The sequence below is a fragment of the Borostomias antarcticus genome, assembly GCF_949987555.1.
Source record: "Borostomias antarcticus genome assembly, contig: scaffold_123, whole genome shotgun sequence".
Taxonomy (NCBI): Eukaryota; Metazoa; Chordata; class Actinopteri; order Stomiiformes; family Stomiidae; genus Borostomias; species Borostomias antarcticus.
Window position 1 is genome coordinate 317,273 of NW_028176338.1, and position 18,692 is coordinate 335,964.

Here is an 18,692-nt window from a genome sequence, read left to right on the forward strand (position 1 = left end):
TCTCTTCCCTGACCGTAGCAGAGAGAACAGTCGGGTGGCTGGGGTCTCTCAGGATCCTTTTGGCCTTTGTCTTGCATCTTTAGTAACATAACGCTATATGGATCCATGTCTTTATGACAGACACTCATATTTCATCAGTATCAGCAGTTTACCCGTGGCCAGGAGTTCAAAACATTTAATCTCAAATCAGATCCATCAGATTTTGAAATCCCATTCTGTGATCCAGGATCAGACAACTCAGACAGATTTTGTCCCGGTATGTCAAAGGAATTCAGGGTATGATCACCTCCAGATTCAGACATTTCAAGACGACCAGATCATAATTAGCAGTGCTTTATCAGGCCCACCTGTGGATTTTTCTCCAGGCTAAATAAGACGCTCGGTGGTTGTGTAATGAGAGATGCCATTGTCAACAGCTACTTTCGAAGTTGAAGTTGATTGCCTACCATGGACTAGTGCCTATTATTTGTAGATAATTATTTGATTAGATAATTATTTGATTATTCAAAAATGTAATTTATGATTGATATAATAATTGTACAGACAATTTGGTGATTCACAATCATCTAAAGAACCTGAAAGACTACAATCCTAATCTCCACAATGCCAGTTGACAGAATATGACCATGCTCATGTCTGCCATCTGGTGTCTAGTTCTGAAACTGCGGATCTCAGCTGCAGGAGCTGGGCTCTCATTTTGGAGTCCTGTGAGGCTACTCTCATTTGAACTCAGTCCTATTAGGCTTCTCTGTTACTGTGTTCTGCGGTGCATGTCAGTATATTTCCGCAGCTTCAGTAACGGTTGAGTTATCGGCCCAGACTGGGTTCAACTGTCTTTGTCAGTCAGACAGTAACCTCTGTCTGTCAGCTCTGTGGAGTAGGTGAGTATTAGACATAGCATAGGGCCAGTCATGCCTTTCTTCACACTCATACGGAAACTATGGGGAACATATATTTTTTGCCAGACTGTAAGAATCCGTCCAAACTCTGGGACCATTGGGGTTTTTATAATTGTTTGATGGTAATAAATTGTAGCCTAATAGTACAACTCTATTAATGCTCTTAGTGACAATTGAAAGTGCGTCAGCTGCATTACTAAGTTATGACACACTTACTCTAACCCACCCACATTACCGGAAATGGCATATTGGTGGTTGACCACGACCAGACCCAATGATGTAGGCTGGTGAGTAAGGGATACAGTAAATGAGTCCATGACTCATGATAACAAAAACAATCAAATGGACTGTATACCGCTATGCTATTGAAGAAGCCTTTGAGAATATTATTCTTTACTATTTATAGTTGATGTAGACATATGTTAATATATATATATATATATAATAATCATAGTATATTATATATGTATATATTATATTATGTTATATATTATATTATATGTTATGTAATATGTTAAGAATGAAAATCTTTGTTTGTTTGCTTGTTAAGTGATGAGGGATGCAATAAATGAGTCCATGACTCAGTGGACTCATGATTCAGTAGACGCTGCCATCTCTGAGATGTGATGTGATTTGACCAGACTTGCCCTCTCCCCAGGTAGTAACTGGTGCTTTCCACTTTATTCTAGCCAATCACTCGCAGTAATGGAGCCAATTCCCACCCATTACTAACCCTAAAATGGAGCTTTCTGTGAGGTGAACTGGCAGAGAACAAGTGCAATCTGGTCAGGATTAGGGTTAGCCTCCTGTGTGAGATCTGAATGTTCACTTGAAAGGATGTGGGTGTCTGAGTAGTACGAGTCTATCTGACTGTGTATCGCTGCTGGCAGAGTGTGTGTGTGTGTGTGTGTGTGTGTGTGTGTGTGTGTGTGTGTGTGTGTGTTCGTTCGTTCGTTCCCTGGTGACACTGTGCTCCTCCTCCCATAGATGGACCAGGCTGGAGGTTGTGGGAAGGCCAGGGCGGTGAAGAGGCCAGGCGCTGGCTGGGTAGTGCTGAGCGTGCTCGGAGCCGGTCTGCTCTGTGTTCTCCTGTCCAGAGCCAACAGTGTTTAGCCAGCCCCATGAGAGTGGTTTGCCTGAGGGAGGTGTGTGTGTGTGTGTGTGGGGGGGGTATTTTGGACACGGATGCCAGAGCAGAAGGCATAGAAGCAATCCTGTCCCAAGTCGCAGATTTTGTTCTTGTGTTTTCTATTTTGTTCTTAATAGTTTGTTCTTAATTGATTTTGTGAAAAAGACCTGAAATGTAATTGAAAATGGTGAGTGGCAGATCTAGCAGAGCCACTGGTTAGAAGAGAATAAAATATAGAAAAATGTCCCACTTGCTTATTTCATGATGCAGACATTTTTATACAATAACTTAGACTTTCAAAATATAGGCAGGGCTGTAGTGAAATGGTCGGCTTATAATGATAGCCAACACATTCTTAGCTGTAGCCTACAAAGTGCACTTGAAATTCAATAAAGCCTTTAAATGTGTCCCGTAACAGTGGTGGCATGTTGTTTGATGGATTTCCCGGTTTCTCGTTCGGTTCTTCCACGGGGATCAGGAGATGAACCCAGTTTGTCCACTCCTCCTGTCAGCAGACCGGACCTCCCAATACAAAGAAGCGCTGGGAACATTAAATCGCTTACATAAACGCGAGATCAAAGATAAAGGAAATACAACGTGACAATCGAAGAGATTGAGAGGCGAGTTCAAAAGAATGTGATAATCCAATTTAAATGCACACATCACATTTGGGACGGCTTTGAGGAATCTGCATTTCGCATTGGGACCATTTTCATTCTTAACATATGTCTACACCAACTATAAATAGTAAAGAATAATATTGTCAAAGGTCTCTTCAATAGCATAGCGGTATGCAGTCCATTTGATTGTTTTTGTTAAAACGTTCAGGGTTTCGCACATCACGTTGTACCACATTCTACACCTTGCCGCTTGGAAATCGGCCAAGCTTGTGTCTGGTGTCAAGCTAGCCTGAACAGATACTTTGAGACATCTAATTTCTTCACCTCATTCCTGAGACAGGACTGCGCCCACCCCTTGTGTAAGCAATTTAAACCTGATAGCAGATCATCTGCCCTATCTTCACAGAAAATCTTTGTTAACTCAAGATCTCATGCGCTTTGCTTTAAACAAACACCCACATCGTTATGTTTTTTACGCGCAAAAACCCGACCTTGTCGTTTACTGTTTATGATTAGGCGACAACATTTTTTAAATTCAAGACGCCGTTTGATTTGTGCGACCCAGAAGCCTTCGTTCCGTTTCCCCATGGAAATGCTTTGTACAGGTGCCTGAACGAATGTGCACACCGACCAAAGTTTAGTAATATGAACTTATTGCCAAGCGGAATATGTTTTTATTTATCTGTAGCAATGTGTTGGCTAACTTCAGGGGTCGACGCAGATAGTGAATTTAAATTTAACTGAATTATTATGATTACACTGACATTATGTATTTCGCTTGTCGACCGGAATATGGTGATTATGGTGACTGGGCATAATATAGCCTACCACTGGAGAGCATTATTGTGCAACCTTTATCGATTATTTTCCAATCCTACTCATATTGCAGTGGAGTAGCCGTTCCCTAATATCAAACATTCAGCTTAACGAGTGGTCAAAGTCATTGAAAACGCTTTCATGCTTTTGTAATGCAGGTACATGGGTACCCTCGGGTCGCAAGTGATGTGCGACAACATCCCAGGCTTAGTTAACAAACAGCGGCAGCTGTGCCGCCAGCATCCCAAAGTCATGCAGGCGATCGGAGCCGGGATTAAGGACTGGATCGAGTGTCAACATCAGTTTCAAACCCACCGCTGGAACTGCAACACCATGGCGCGGGACTATGGAGTCAAAATGAGGCCAGAAAGCATTGTAAACGTAAGTGAAGTATTGTAAACGTAAGTGAGGTATTGTAAACAAAAATATATGAATTGTAAATGTAAGTGAAGTATTGTAAACGTAAGTGAAGTATTGTAAACAAAAAATATATAAATTAGTACTTAATTATTAAAAAATAAAATAAAAATTGCATTTACAATACTTTTTTGTGTTAACAAAACCTTTTCTGCATTTACAAAACTTTTCTGCCTTTACAATACTTTTTCTGCCTTTACAAAACTTTCTTGCTGCAAAACATTCTGGCCTCTCTTTGACGTGGGGGCGGGGCTAGATGAGTGGCGTGTCCAGAGAGGAAGAGGCGGGGTTTTGGGATGCCCACCGCCATATATAAATCAAAACCATAGATATGTCCAAAAAACGTTGAGCAGCGCTCATATGGCGGTGGGCATCCCGAAACTCCGCCTCTTCCTCTCTGGACACGCCACTCATCTAACCCCGCCCCCACGTCAAAGAGAGGCCAGAATGTTTTGCAGCGCAAGAAATGTTTTGTAAACGCAGAAAAAGTATTGTAAAGGCAGAAAAGTTTTGTAAATGCAGAAAAGGTTTTGTAAACGCAAAAAAGTATTGTAAATGCAATTTTTATTTTATTTTTTAATAATTAAGTAATAATTTATATATTTTTTGTTTACAATACTTCACTTACGTCTACAATACTTCACTTACGTTTACAATACTTCACTTACGTTTACAATTCATATGTTTTTGTTTACAATACTTCACTTACGTTTACAATGCTTTCTGGCCTCATTTTGACTCCATACGGGACCACAACGTGTTCGGACGGCTGCTGCTGCGTAGTACGTATTCGAATAAGCTATGCAGCAACGGTGCATGCAACTGCAGATGTCTGATATGCACCATTTGAGCCTAACTTAGCAATTATTAATGAATTAACTTTTATCACGGCAGACATAGAACATTGTGTAAAATGCCTGATAATGTTGGGTTGTATTTAGGCCTATGTGTGCTGGTACTTTAGAAATAGATATGATAGCCTACCAATTTCTCCACGGAGTTCATACAAAGGAAGCGCGATTGTGCATTGGTGTGAGACTTTTCTGTAGGCTATATCCCTCAGCTGCATGGAAACCTTACGCAGGCTTATGCTTTAAGAATTTAAGAATAGGCTCTCATGTAGGCTGTATCGGAGTAAAATTGTGTAAAGCATTTCGCCCCACTGTAGGCTAGATGACTTAGTTTTCCCCAAAGCTTGCATCGCATTCCATACATTGTCTCACTTTACAGTCGCACATTTATCAAGTTGACGCACCCGCTCGCTGCTGCGATCGGTATCAGACTGCGCTGCTCAAAACTGTCACACACCTGACAGATGTGAACTCAATGCAGAGCAACCTGTCAGGTTAGAATCGATGTCAGTCATCTCGCATCCCGTCACCAGTTTAAGCCCCACTGGCCAGTGAAAAACGTCTGCAGTTCGCACAAGGTTATAATCTGTTTTTGTGATAATATGAAGATCTGATTGTTCCCAATCCCTTAAATTAACCAGAGAGTTTTTGTGGTGGCACTTGTTGAAGGTTTTAGCCTACTGACGATGACCGGGATGTAGCCTAGTTCACTTATATCCCTACCCGATGCACTTGGCCTACTATATTGTAGGCCAAGTCATTTAGGATAAAAGCGTCTGCTAAATTACTAAAATGTAAAATGTCTTGGTTTGGGCCTAATCTCGGCTCCTAATCGGCCCTGTGGTATTCGGACCTCCCAGAGTAGCTCCGGTTGTGTCACACGACATTAGGCGGCCCACTTGACAGGCACCATTAGGTATCGCCGGAGCACCGTGTGAAGCTACTTATTGTCAACGTCAGTCAAGCCCCCAGGATTCGAAATCTAAAGTGAAGGCCTATTGAACCGCGCCATCTTGGCTAGATTTGTAGTCACTTGGCTATTTCCGGTGACTTTTGACTTGCGCAGTTGAGCTTCTCTGACCGACGCGCGTCCACGAAAAAGTTCACATTTATCTGAAATGTAGACGCACGTTCCCGGCTCTCTCGGCTCTCCCCGCTTTGATTTAGCAATGAAAACCGGCTTGCATATTAACCTGTTTTTGTCAAATATATCAATTGGAGAAATTATTTTTTGATCCTGGCATCTTAGTTTTAACAGGTTAAATATAACTGAACATGTTTTGTTTGCTAGTAGATGGTATTCATTCCGTTCGCGATAACGTTATTGCAGCCAGGCTAAATTCCTCCAGGGAGCCAGTGACAGGCGAGTTAAAGAGCTTCACTCCCCGCCAGCAGGAGCTTTGGCCGCGGCTACCGCATCTCGGATAACCCGCTGAGTTCGTGGCTGCTATTTCACATTCGCCCTTGATCAATCCCAATACCGATCCATGGTAATAATGAATCAATCGTTCAGATCAGATCGGAAGTGCTGCATGAATGTTACAACATCATTGTTACCTTTATTAACATAACCATAGCCTACATTTATCTCTCTAACGTTAGGCTATCCATCTTACACCAGTCGGCCATTCGATAGCTGGAAGCGGTGAACGCCAACGTTGACTGAAAACACCCAAACTCAGTGTATCGTTTCATCTTCATGCTACACATCAACTCCTTTACATTGTATGTGAATAAATTCCTGTTATTCTAAAAATATCCCATTTCTGTCCATTCCTGGAAAAGGCTAATAATTGCTGTCAAATGATCACTCCAGTTTATCACCGTATCCCACTACCATTTCAACTATGCACAGGAGGTTGTCTTGTGGTCATTTTCATTAAAAAATGATTAGCCTGATCAGTTTGTTGTGGGGGGGGGGCATTAAAAGCATTACAAATTAGACATTAAAAGCATTAAAACGAAATGTGAAACATTATATATATATATATATATATGTGTGTATGGAGCAATTGTTTTTAATGTCCGACTTTTGTCTGTGCTGTTCAGTAAATGTGCATCTGTCCTAATTTATTGTAGCCTATCTATCTACTACACAACCTAGTTCAAATTTATGAATCTCCCGCGGAAGTCAGGAGGGTTGGCAAGTAGGCTATGGTCACTGCTCCCCAGTAAAATTGAATAATTGAGGGGTTACTTACAGTACAAAAAAGTACAGCATTTGTAGAACTCGGATGATACTACATAAATTGCCATGCAAAGCCAGAGACTGTTGCTTGTAGACGACAAGACTGCTGTAACCATTCAAATGTGGAGGCTACACTGCATTGAAGGTGGGTTGGCTTACTTGACACAGAACACAGAAAACGGACACCACAAAAAAGGGCTTAAAGCAGGTCCTAAACAGCAGCAGGTCTGGTTGAGGTGTGAACTGGTCTCCTAAAAATGGCTTGAGCTGTGAGGATAAGAGGAGGCACACTGTTTCTGTTATTACATTTCAATAATAGAATATGACACACAAACCACATACATACACACATACACATACAGCCCGTCTTGGTTTAAAGCCCACTCACCAACGTCAAGGTGCAAGCCTATCGAGTGGGAACACGAGACCAATCACGAACAGGACAAACTCAGACGGGACAACACAGCATACAAATAATCAAGGAATATGTATGTTGTCATGCTGTTTCACATTTCGTTTTAATGCTTTTAATGTCTAATTTGTAATGCTTTTAATGCCCCCCCCCCGCAATTTGGTTTGGAAATGCTCCCTATTTCTGAGGTCCCAAGGTTGGTGAGTATGGCAAGCTATAAGCTATTAATACAAGCATACCGCTCAAAAAGGGCTTAATACATACAACAAACTGATCAGGCTAATCATTTTTAATGAAAATGACCACAAGACAACCTCCTGTGCATAGTTGAAATGGTAGTGGGATACGGTGATAAACTGGAGTGATCATTTGACAGCAATTATTAGCCTTTTCCAGGAATGGACAGAAATGGGATATTTTTAGAATAACAGGAATTTATTCACATACAATGTAAAGGAGTTGATGTGTAGCATGAAGATGAAACGATACACTGAGTTTGGGTGTTTTCAGTCAACGTTGGCGTTGACCGCTTCCAGCTATCGAATGGCCGACTGGTGTAAGATGGATAGCCTAACGTTAGAGAGATAAATGTAGGCTATGGTTATGTTAATAAATGTAACAATGATGTTGTAACATGCATGCAGCACTTCCGATCTGATCTGAACGATTGATTCATTGTTACCATGGATCGGTATTGGGATTGATCAAGGGCGAGTGTGAAATAGCAGCCACGAACTCAGCGGGTTATCCGAGATGCGGTAGCGGCGGCCAAAGCTCCTGCTGGCGGGGAGTGAAGCTCTTCAACTCGCCTGTCACTGGCTCCCTGGAGGAATTTAGCCTGGCTGCAATAACGTTATCGCGAACGGAATGAATACCATCTACTAGCAAACAAAACATGTTCAATTATATTTAACCTGTTAAAACTAAGATGCCAGGATCAAAAAATAATTTCTCCAATTGATATATTTGACAAAAACAGGTTAATATGCAAGCCGGTTTTCATTGCTAAATCAAAGCGGGGAGAGCCGAGAGAGCCGGGAACGTGCGTCTACATTTCAGATAAATGTGAACTTTTTCGTGGACGCGCGTCGGCCAGAGAAGCTCAACTGCGCAAGTCAAAAGTCACCGGAAGGCCAGAAAAGCACAACTGCGCAAGTCAAAAGTCACCGGAAATAGTCAAATGACTACAAATTTGCCAAGATGGCGCGGTTCAATAGGGCTTCATTGTTGATAGCGGCCAGTGAATGGAGTGGCTGTATCCAGTTAATATAATACATCCATGGTATAGCCCCGACACGGAAAACACATTATGAGCGTACGTTTAACGACCCCCGCGTATGAACATTAAATAAAGCAAGGCACTCTCTGTGTACAGGCGAGGGTGGCCGGGATTACCTGCGATTAATCTGTGCAAACAATTTACTTAAGACCGGCAAATGAAGACGGCGTAATTAAAGTCATTCCTCAAACGGCCTGACAGGGTGTGCAGCCGCAGGCTTAAGAAGCCAGACGGCACCGAATGGACTTCCCTTAAGTGTGCTTTTTTTATTTTTTATTAACGTCGTCCTGTGGCCCTCCCCTGACCTCTTGGCTCTTCATGTACGCTGAAGTACTTACGTTATTTTGAACTTCAGCGAAAGCACTAAAAAGTGCATTTTAGCCAGTATCTTATTATCCTAGCCAAGAAACAATTAGCTTGAGGAATTCACATTTTGCTCTTGGTCATGCTTGAACCTTTTATGGGTGAAGAGTAATGATTGTCCCACAAAGAGGGTCTCTAAAACCCAAATCCTTTCTCAAAATATTCAAACTAAGTGAGCATGTGAGTAGTAAGAAACTAGGGGCCCAACTGACAATATGCCACTGTTAGATACAAATAGCTCCAGCCCAATCCCCAGGCCCCTGGAAGCCCGAGGGGGACATTATCAAATTTAGCAGAAAAACACACATTCTGTTTTATATTTTGTCAACCAAACTCTCTCCCCCCTCTCTCGTAAATAGACACAGGGGTCCTTTTTTGTGGGGAGGAGCCGTTTTCCTGCATATTCTAGCGAGTTGAGTATCAGCCAAATGTGTTTATCATATGCATGGTCATAGGCCTTCCCCTGCCTGTGGGGCCGTGGCTTCCGTTCATGTGGATGTGTGGCCTTTTTATACATCTGATATGTAATCAGCCCCGGGTATAATAAAGTTTATTTAAAGGTAGAATAAAATTAGCCCTTTTTGAAATGTAGCTTGATCTCAAGCCCTAGAACTAGATCATTTTGACGAGCCAGTTTGTATTTCATTGCATTTTCCGTCAAGTATTTCATTATACTGTTTCAACCCCTTGAGGAGAAGCAAAGAACAGCTTCCACCAAGTACGCATGTCTCACTTCTATCCTGCTGCTAAATCGCTATACCTTTCAGAGAAAGCTTTCACAAACCACTGTGAAAAAGGTCTGTCTCAAGTTAATGGGCTTAGATTCACACTTGAGACCCAACATAACAAACAAAAAACACTTACCACAAACAAACATCCTTCATTACAACTGAGAGAGAATCTTTTATTCATACATCAAATAACCCCCAACCCTGTCGTAAATCTTAACGTTACAGTAATGTTTTTTTATGAAATGGCACACAGGAAGCATCGCTTGATAAACAACAAACAGATTATTTACCTCCAACTGAAGTAGCTGAAAGGCCCTGGATATCAAGATCATAGCAGCCCAGACTGAGGTCGTGACAATAATATATGTATTTTGAGGTCAAATCTTGACATTTAACACCTGTAGCTGGTGAATAATGGCAATCAGGTTGGTTATACCTTTTGAATATGTCATGTCATGTCTTGTCTCAGTAGGGATTCACACCCAGTAGCAGCAATCCTCATTTCCCGTCCTCCTCACCAATAAGAATGTTGTTTTGTTCCCCCGAGGTAACTAAAATGAACTTCAGCGAAAGCACTAAAAAGTGCATTTTAGCCAGTATCTTATTATCCTAGCCAAGAAACAATTAGCTTGAGGAATTCACATTTTGCTCTTGGTCATGCTTGAACATTTTATGGGTGAAGAGTAATGATTGTCCCACAAAGAGGGTCTCTAAAACCCAAATCCTTTCTCAAAATATTCAAACTAAGTGAGCATGTGAGTAGTAAGAAACTAGGGGCCCAACTGACAATATGCCACTGTTAGATACAAATAAAAATGATGAGCTCCTTCATTTAAACTAACCCAAAACGGTGAGATAAAACTCAAATCAAAACAAAAAGGTATCTCCTTCTTAAATGATAGTGTAGTGAGTCGTTTTATGGCGAGAACACACAAGATCAACAGAAAAAAAACAAATCAAATGAAACTTCAAAGATGTAAAGACGAGCCTGCCCAGTGGTGTAATGGAGGGGCGTGGTCATGTGAGGACAGAGTGGTCAGTGCAGTTTTGCTAGTGGCAGGTTTCTGCGAGCCAGTCCCAGGTCTACCACCCCATGTGTTCCACGTGATGTTCCTGCTGTTTACAAAGTAGTCGCCTACCTGTTTGCTGCTGTATTTCGGCGGGTTGGCCTTGTAGCTGTAATCCGAGTTGTTGTCGCCCGTGCCCACAAAGGTGTTGGTGGCGGGCAGGTCTTGGACGGCCTGGTGCTTCTTGGAGGCGGAGGGGGACTGGGGCTGCAGCTGGATGGAGGGGAGAGGGGAGTTGGAGCGGTAGTGGCGGCCCAGGTCGGGGCTGCCCGGAGGGTAGTTGAGGGGCAGGTGGATCCGGGGGCTGTCGCTGACGCTGTCGTTGATGAGGTTGAACTTGAGGCCCTTCTGCAGGCTGGCCTCCTCGTCCTCCTCCAGGGGCTTGGCGGGCTTGGGGGCCTTGCCCTTTTTGCTCTTTTTGCCCTTGCCGTTCTTGGGGCCCTGCTTGGGCGCGTACAGGTCCTTGCTCTCCTTCTTCCCGGCCTGGTAGCCGCTCTTGGCGTCCTTCTGCAGACGGTGCCGGACGACCACGACGGCCACGATGACCAGGAGGACGCCGGCGAGGCCGGCCAGGCTGCCGTACAGGATGTTGCTGCGCTGGGCCTGGGCGTAGTTGGGGTCGCCGGCGATGTCCCTGTCCAGCGGGGTGTACAGGCTGTGGCCCACCAGGGACTCGATGAGGGTGACGTTGGCGATGGTCTCGTTGACGAAGATGTGGACCAGCGCCGTGGTGTGGCGCTGAGGCTTGCCCTTGTCGTTCACCCGTACCACCAGACGGTGCAGGCCGTTGTGCTTGCGCGCCAGCTCCTCAGCCAAGGTGATCTCCCCGCTGTTGGGGGATATGTGGAACAGCCCGTGGGGGTTGCCGCCGGTAATGCTGTAGACCAGCTCGGCGTTGGGCCCGGTGTCCATGTCCTCGGCTTCCACCACCGCCACGCGGGTCTCCGGCGCGGTGAGCGGCGGGAGGAACTTGAAGGTGGAGTTGGACGGCCTGGTGACGTAGGGGGCGTTGTCGTTCTCGTCCAGGACGTTGATGGTCACGCCCACGTAGGAGGAGCGGGGGGGGTCGCCGGCGTCCACGGCCCTCAGGCGGAAGGTGTAGGTGCTCTCCTTCTCCCGGTCGAAGGAGATGCTGGAGAGGATGGTGCCCGTGCCGTTCTGTATGATGAACTTGCCGTTGTCGGGCTCGACCGTTAGGCGCACGCGGGCGTTCTCGCCCTTGTCCGCGTCGATCACCGTCACCATGCCCACGGGGCTGAGGGGGGGCATGTTCTCCAGGACGGAGAAGCTGTAGCCGCTCAACATGAACTTGGGGTCGTTGTCGTTACGGTCCAGGACCCTGACCATGACCGTGGCGGTCCCCCTCAGGCTGGGGGAGCCCTTGTCCGAGGCCGCCACATGGAACTCGTAGTGCTCCCTGTGTTCCCGATCCAGCTGGTTCCTCACACGCACCTCCCCTGTGTTGGGATCTATCTCAAACAGGCCCTTGGTGGCCGAGTCCACGATGATGGAATAGGTCAGCTCGGCGTTGGAGCCGCTGTCGGCGTCCGTGGCGATCACGTCCAGGACTTTATCGCCCGGCTGGTTCTCCTCTGCGAAGTCCACCTCGAACACGGCCGGGGAGAAGACGGGGGCGTTGTCGTTCATGTCGGTGACCTGGACCTTCAGGGAGTTGGTGCTGGAGAGAGCCGGGTTGCCAGAGTTCACCGCCACAATCTCGATCCGGTAGTCCTTGACACGCTCGTAGTCCAGCAATGTGGTGGTATGCAGGAAGTACTTCCTCTTGCGGTCGTTGGCCGACTCGCTGGCGGACCGCAGCTGGAACGGGACGTCGCCGGCAACCACGCAGGTGACCACGGCGTTCTCGCCCTCGTCGCGGTCCGAGACCTGGACCAGGGCCACAACGGTGCCGATGGGCATGTCCTCGGAGATGTTGGCCACGCCGTTCTGGTGGGTCACCAGGCCGATGCCGCGGATCTCGATGGCGGGTGCGTTGTCGTTCTGGTCCTTGACGATGATGGTCACCAGGACCTTCGAGCTCTTGGAGTTTGGCCCGCGGTCCTTGGCCACCACGAAGAACTTGAGGAAGTTCTCCTCCTCTCGGTCGACCAGTCCCTTGACGGAGATGACGCCCGTGGAGCGGTCGATGCGCAGCAGCCTCTGGACCGTGTACGAGGCCTGGTGGAGGCTGTAGTCGATCTCTCCGTTGGTGGCCAAGTCGGCATCGTTGGCCTTCACCTGTGGAGACACACGATGGGTCATGACCATTTTGAAGGAAAGTAACAAAACTGTATTCTGTCATCTGTCTGTCCACAGGTCTGTCCTGCGTTGGGCTTCGACAATGAATTGCTTCTTTTGTTCTGACGACACAAGTTAATGCTCTGTGTGATACTTAATATGCTATCAAAGCCAAGTGCACACCCCCACATAGACATCAAGTGACTGTCCTATGGGTCATTGGCATCTAATGGGGAGATAAGTGAACTGTTAATGTTCTTCTCATTATCAAAAGACACTTTCTTCCACTGGGGTCATTAGGAAGGGCTGGAGGAGTGGCAGGGATCGGCGACAATGGATTGTCTAGACCCTGCCTACATAATCCTGAGCATAATGTGAAGTCATCAGTCACCACGAGCCACCCAGTTACTGTACCTGGTAAATCACCTCTGAGTCTGTTGCATAATATCCTGTCAGTGACATTTAATCTGGTTTCATGTAGTTGCCCCTGGCGTAAGGTGTGACTGTTTAACCAGTGACTCAACACTTTTACTGTCAAGCCGAACCTTTGTGTTACTGAGACATTTTGTATGACCCACTAGGCATACCTAGATACACCTTTGGAACCTGTATACCATTACTCATTGTCGCACACATCTTACATAGCACTATATCACTTAGCACATATGAAACTCAAATAGGACTAGCCAGCCCACTGCGGAGCCATCATGGCTTAATCTGACTCAGTCATGAGATTATCCATGGGGATTATTGGTATTATTGCTCTATTTGACTCATTCCATTTCATTTGCCGCATAAACCAAATTCATTTCACTTAACATGCTCTTGGAAAGGGGTTCTTTGAGGAAGGAGAAATGCTTGATTGACACATCTGACCTGCTTAAGCGGTCTAATCAGACCATTTCCCTCTCGTTCATTTGCTACTGCGCCCTTTGAAAGATTGTGACGGGAGAGAGCACTCTCTCGACAAGCTCTTTGAAAACCAACTTGATCGCTCAAACTAATTGTTGACTAGAAGATTAACAGTTTAGAGCAATTTTATGCCTGGTAAGCTTCAAATAGTTCCTGGAACAGAGCCAAGTCAACTGCTTCCCTGATCTAAGCATCGACTGCGCTGGCCCTGCAATCCAATATGCAATTCTCAGAACCTGTCAATAATTCACTAGGGCTTCGTGAAGCCAGCGTTCAAGAGGAGCGGTGGAAAAAAAGAGGACTTAAATCGATTGGCTGCGAAAATATGATTGAGTTTCATTGTTTCCTTAACCTTAACCCTGTTGTTTTTGAGGCAGTGCCCCGGCGCCTCGGGGGAACGGGAGGCCTAATGAAACAAGGGCGCTTGTCACACAGAGCCTGAGGGGCTGGAGTGCTCTCGAGGTGTCGGACCGGGTCGCCGGTGCCTCTGCTACGGTCTCAACCGCATCCAATTAGTCAGATACAGACTGGAAATGGGAAGATGAACACCCCTGACCCCCAGAGAGTGATGTTGATTTATGGACTGTAACAACAAGCCCCCGTAACATGAAACGGCAGCCATTTTGATGTGCGAGACACCGCCTCTCTGTCCGGACGAGGAGCCGGATGTCTGGGTTGGCGCGTGACGTCCTCACCTGTAGCACGGAGTGCCCCATGGGGCTGTTCTCGGGCAGCTCGGCCTCGTAGTGGGTCCTCTCGAACTTGGGCGCGTTGTCGTTCTGGTCGGTGACGCTGACCCTCAGGAGGGCGCTGCTGGCGCGCGGAGGCACGCCCCCGTCCACCACGCGGATGTTGAGGTCGTAAGAGGCCTTCTGCTCGCGGTCCAGGTTGCCCATGACGATGAGCTGCGGCAGCTTCTCGTCCATGTCCTCCGCCACCTGCAGGTTGAACAGCTGGCTGGCGTCGTGGCCCGTGCTCAGCGAGTACTCGGCCACGCCGTTGTGGCCCGAGTCCTTGTCGGTGGCCATGGGGATGGCGAACAGCGCCCCGATGTGCGTGTTCTCCGGGATGGACAGCGTGAGGATGGGCGAGGCGAACTGCGGCGTGTTGTCGTTGACGTCCAGCACCTCGATGCGCCCCTCGATCAGCCGCTGGCCCTGCTCCATGATCAGGTCGGTGATGGACACCTCGAACTCCAGGAAGCACTTGGCGCCCTCGAAGAGGTTCCTGCAGTCCTTGAGCGACTCGCGGTCGATGGGGATCTCCGTGGTGTAGATCTCGCCCGTCTTGCCGTCAACGCGCAGGTAGGGCGCGCCCACCTCCAGTTTGTACAGGTGACCCGTGTCGGGCAGGCCCTCGTCCGCCGCCAGGCTGCCGATCAGCGTGTTGGGCGGCTGCTCCTCCGGCATCCGGTAGAGGATGTCGGTGGGGGCGGAGTCGAAGTCCACCTCGAACACGGCCGGGGAGAAGACGGGGGCGTTGTCGTTCATGTCGGTGACCTGGACCTTCAGGGAGTTGGTGCTGGAGAGAGCCGGGTTGCCAGAGTCCACCGCCACAATCTCGATCCGGTAGTCCTTGACACGCTCGTAGTCCAGCAATGTGGTGGTATGCAGGAAGTACTTCCTCTTGCGGTCGTTGGCCGACTCGCTGGCGGACCGCAGCTGGAACGGGACGTCGCCGGCAACCACGCAGGTGACCACGGCGTTCTCGCCCTCGTCGCGGTCCGAGACCTGGACCTGGGCCACAGCGGTGCCGATGGGCATGTCCTCGGAGATGTTGGCCACGCCGTTCTGGTGGGTCACCAGGCCGATGCCGCGGATCTCGATGGCGGGTGCGTTGTCGTTCTGGTCCTTGACGATGATGGTCACCAGGACCTTCGAGCTCTTGGAGTTTGGCCCGCGGTCCTTGGCCACCACGAAGAACTTGAGGAAGTTCTCCTCCTCTCGGTCGACCAGTCCCTTGACGGAGATGACGCCCGTGGAGCGGTCGATGCGCAGCAGCCTCTGGACCGTGTCCGAGGCCTGGTGGAGGCTGTAGTCGATCTCTCCGTTGGTGGCCAAGTCGGCATCGTTGGCCTTCACCTGTGGAGACACACGATGGGTCATGACCATTTTGAAGGAAAGTAACAAAACTGTATTCTGTCATCTGTCTGTCCACAGGTCTGTCCTGCGTTGGGCTTCGACAATGAATTGCTTCTTTTGTTCTGACGACACAAGTTAATGCTCTGTGTGATACTTAATATGCTATCAAAGCCAAGTGCACACCCCCACATAGACATCAAGTGACTGTCCTATGGGTCATTGGCATCTAATGGGGAGATAAGTGAACTGTTAATGTTCTTCTCATTATCAAAAGACACTTTCTTCCACTGGGGTCATTAGGAAGGGCTGGAGGAGTGGCAGGGATCGGCGACAATGGATTGTCTAGACCCTGCCTACATAATCCTGAGCATAATGTGAAGTCATCAGTCACCACGAGCCACCCAGTTACTGTACCTGGTAAATCACCTCTGAGTCTGTTGCATAATATCCTGTCAGTGACATTTAATCTGGTTTCATGTAGTTGCCCCTGGCGTAAGGTGTGACTGTTTAACCAGTGACTCAACACTTTTACTGTCAAGCCGAACCTTTGTGTTACTGAGACATTTTGTATGACCCACTAGGCATACCTAGATACACCTTTGGAACCTGTATACCATTACTCATTGTCGCACACATCTTACATAGCACTATATCACTTAGCACATATGAAACTCAAATAGGACTAGCCAGCCCACTGCGGAGCCATCATGGCTTAATCTGACTCAGTCATGAGATTATCCATGGGGATTATTGGTATTATTGCTCTATTTGACTCATTCCATTTCATTTGCCGCATAAACCAAATTCATTTCACTTAACATGCTCTTGGAAAGGGGTTCTTTGAGGAAGGAGAAATGCTTGATTGACACATCTGACCTGCTTAAGCGGTCTAATCAGACCATTTCCCTCTCGTTCATTTGCTACTGCGCCCTTTGAAAGATTGTGACGGGAGAGAGCACTCTCTCGACAAGCTCTTTGAAAACCAACTTGATCGCTCAAACTAATTGTTGACTAGAAGATTAACAGTTTAGAGCAATTTTATGCCTGGTAAGCTTCAAATAGTTCCTGGAACAGAGCCAAGTCAACTGCTTCCCTGATCTAAGCATCGACTGCGCTGGCCCTGCAATCCAATATGCAATTCTCAGAACCTGTCAATAATTCACTAGGGCTTCGTGAAGCCAGCGTTCAAGAGGAGCAGTGGAAAAAAAGAGGACTTAAATCGATTGGCTGCGAAAATATGATTGAGTTTCATTGTTTCCTTAACCTTAACCCTGTTGTTTTTGAGGCAGTGCCCCGGCGCCTCGGGGGAACGGGAGGCCTAATGAAACAAGGGCGCTTGTCACACAGAGCCTGAGGGGCTGGAGTGCTCTCGAGGTGTCGGACCGGGTCGCCGGTGCCTCTGCTACGGTCTCAACCGCATCCAATTAGTCAGATACAGACTGGAAATGGGAAGATGAACACCCCTGACCCCCAGAGAGTGATGTTGATTTATGGACTGTAACAACAAGCCCCCGTAACATGAAACGGCAGCCATTTGATGTGCGAGACACCGCCTCTCTGTCCGGACGAGGAGCCGAATGTGTGGGTTGGCGCGTGACGTCCTCACCTGTAGCACGGAGTGCCCCATGGGGCTGTTCTCGGGCAGCTCGGCCTCGTAGTGGGTCCTCTCGAACTTGGGCGCGTTGTCGTTCTGGTCGGTGACGCTGACCCTCAGGAGGGCGCTGCTGGCGCGCGGAGGCACGCCCCCGTCCACCACGCGGATGTTGAGGTAGTACGAGTCCTTCTGCTCGCGGTCCAGGTTGCCCATGACGATGAGCTGCGGCAGCTTCTCGTCCGTGTCCTCCGCCACCTGCAGGTTGAACAGCTGGCTGGCGTCGTGGCCCATGCTCAGCGAGTACTCGGCCACGCCGTTGTGGCCCGAGTCCTTGTCGGTGGCCATGGGGATGGCGAACAGCGCCCCGATGTGCGTGTTCTCCGGGATGGACAGCGTGAGGATGGGCGAGGCGAACTGCGGCGTGTTGTCGTTGACGTCCAGCACCTCGATGCGCCCCTCGATCAGCCGCTGGCCCTGGCCCATGATCAGGTCGGTGATGGACACCTCGAACTCCAGGAAGCACTTGGCGCCCTCGAAGAGGTTCCTGCAGTCCCTGAGCGACTCGCGGTCGATGGGGATCTCCGTGGTGTAGATCTCGCCCGTCTTGCCGTCAACGCGCAGGTAGGGCGCGCCCACCTCCAGTTTGTACAGGTGACCCGTGTCGGGCAGGCCCTCGTCCGCCGCCAGGCTGCCGATCAGCGTGTTGGGCGGCTGCTCCTCCGGCATCCGGTAGAGGATGTCGGTGGGGGCGGCGCCGCAGCAGACCAGCAGCGCGAGGGCCAACGCCAGCACGGCCCCGCGCCCCCACGCCATCACTCCGCCCGATTGGCACAGCATCGATCTGCAGGAAACAAACAGGGAGGGGCCAAAAAAACACGATTAGAGGACGGCTCACTCATCTCCCACAGAGGAGCCGGACATTGCCAAAAAACCTCTTAAAGACACTTGACTTTGAATCCCCGAAAGGCAGCTCTTCGGGATTTATGACGGGTCTTTTAAGGTATTACTGTACGCTTCATCTTCGCGAGGCACTAAACGTGTCGAGAACAATCACTCGTGCGAGACCTCTGACCTTGTATTTCTCCCAGGTGCTTC

General features: G+C 48.1%; 2 protein-coding genes across 2 annotated transcripts; both read right to left on the minus strand.

The window, feature by feature from the left end:
* Nucleotides 1-10,293: 10,293 nt before the first annotated feature.
* LOC311328603 (protocadherin-1-like) lies at nucleotides 10,294-15,199 on the minus strand. The gene is made up of 2 exons (XM_084462548.1): nucleotides 14,618-15,199; nucleotides 10,294-13,010 (listed from the first exon to the last, which is right to left on the minus strand). Exons 1-2 carry the CDS (start codon nucleotides 15,086-15,088, stop codon nucleotides 10,674-10,676), a joined length of 2,808 nt encoding a protein of 935 aa, XP_084318674.1. The 5' UTR covers nucleotides 15,089-15,199; the 3' UTR covers nucleotides 10,294-10,673.
* Nucleotides 15,091-18,434, minus strand: LOC311328605 (protocadherin-1-like; the record flags this gene model as incomplete). The annotated part of the gene is made up of 3 exons (XM_084462550.1): nucleotides 15,091-15,109; nucleotides 15,168-16,003; nucleotides 17,610-18,434. 3 exons carry the CDS (start codon nucleotides 18,432-18,434, stop codon nucleotides 15,091-15,093), a joined length of 1,680 nt encoding a protein of 559 aa, XP_084318676.1.
* Between the last annotated feature and the right edge of the window lie 258 nt (nucleotides 18,435-18,692).

Bases quoted from the DNA above. Each gene is read 5' to 3' on its own strand.
- LOC311328603 (XM_084462548.1), bottom strand. From the start codon at position 15,088: ATGGAGCAGGGCCAGCGGCTGATCGAGGGGCGCATCGAGGTGCTGGAC. The intron at 13,011-14,617 runs GTGAGGACGTCA...GTGTCTCCACAG, and splicing joins TGGGGCACTCCGTGCTACAG to GTGAAGGCCAACGATGCCGA.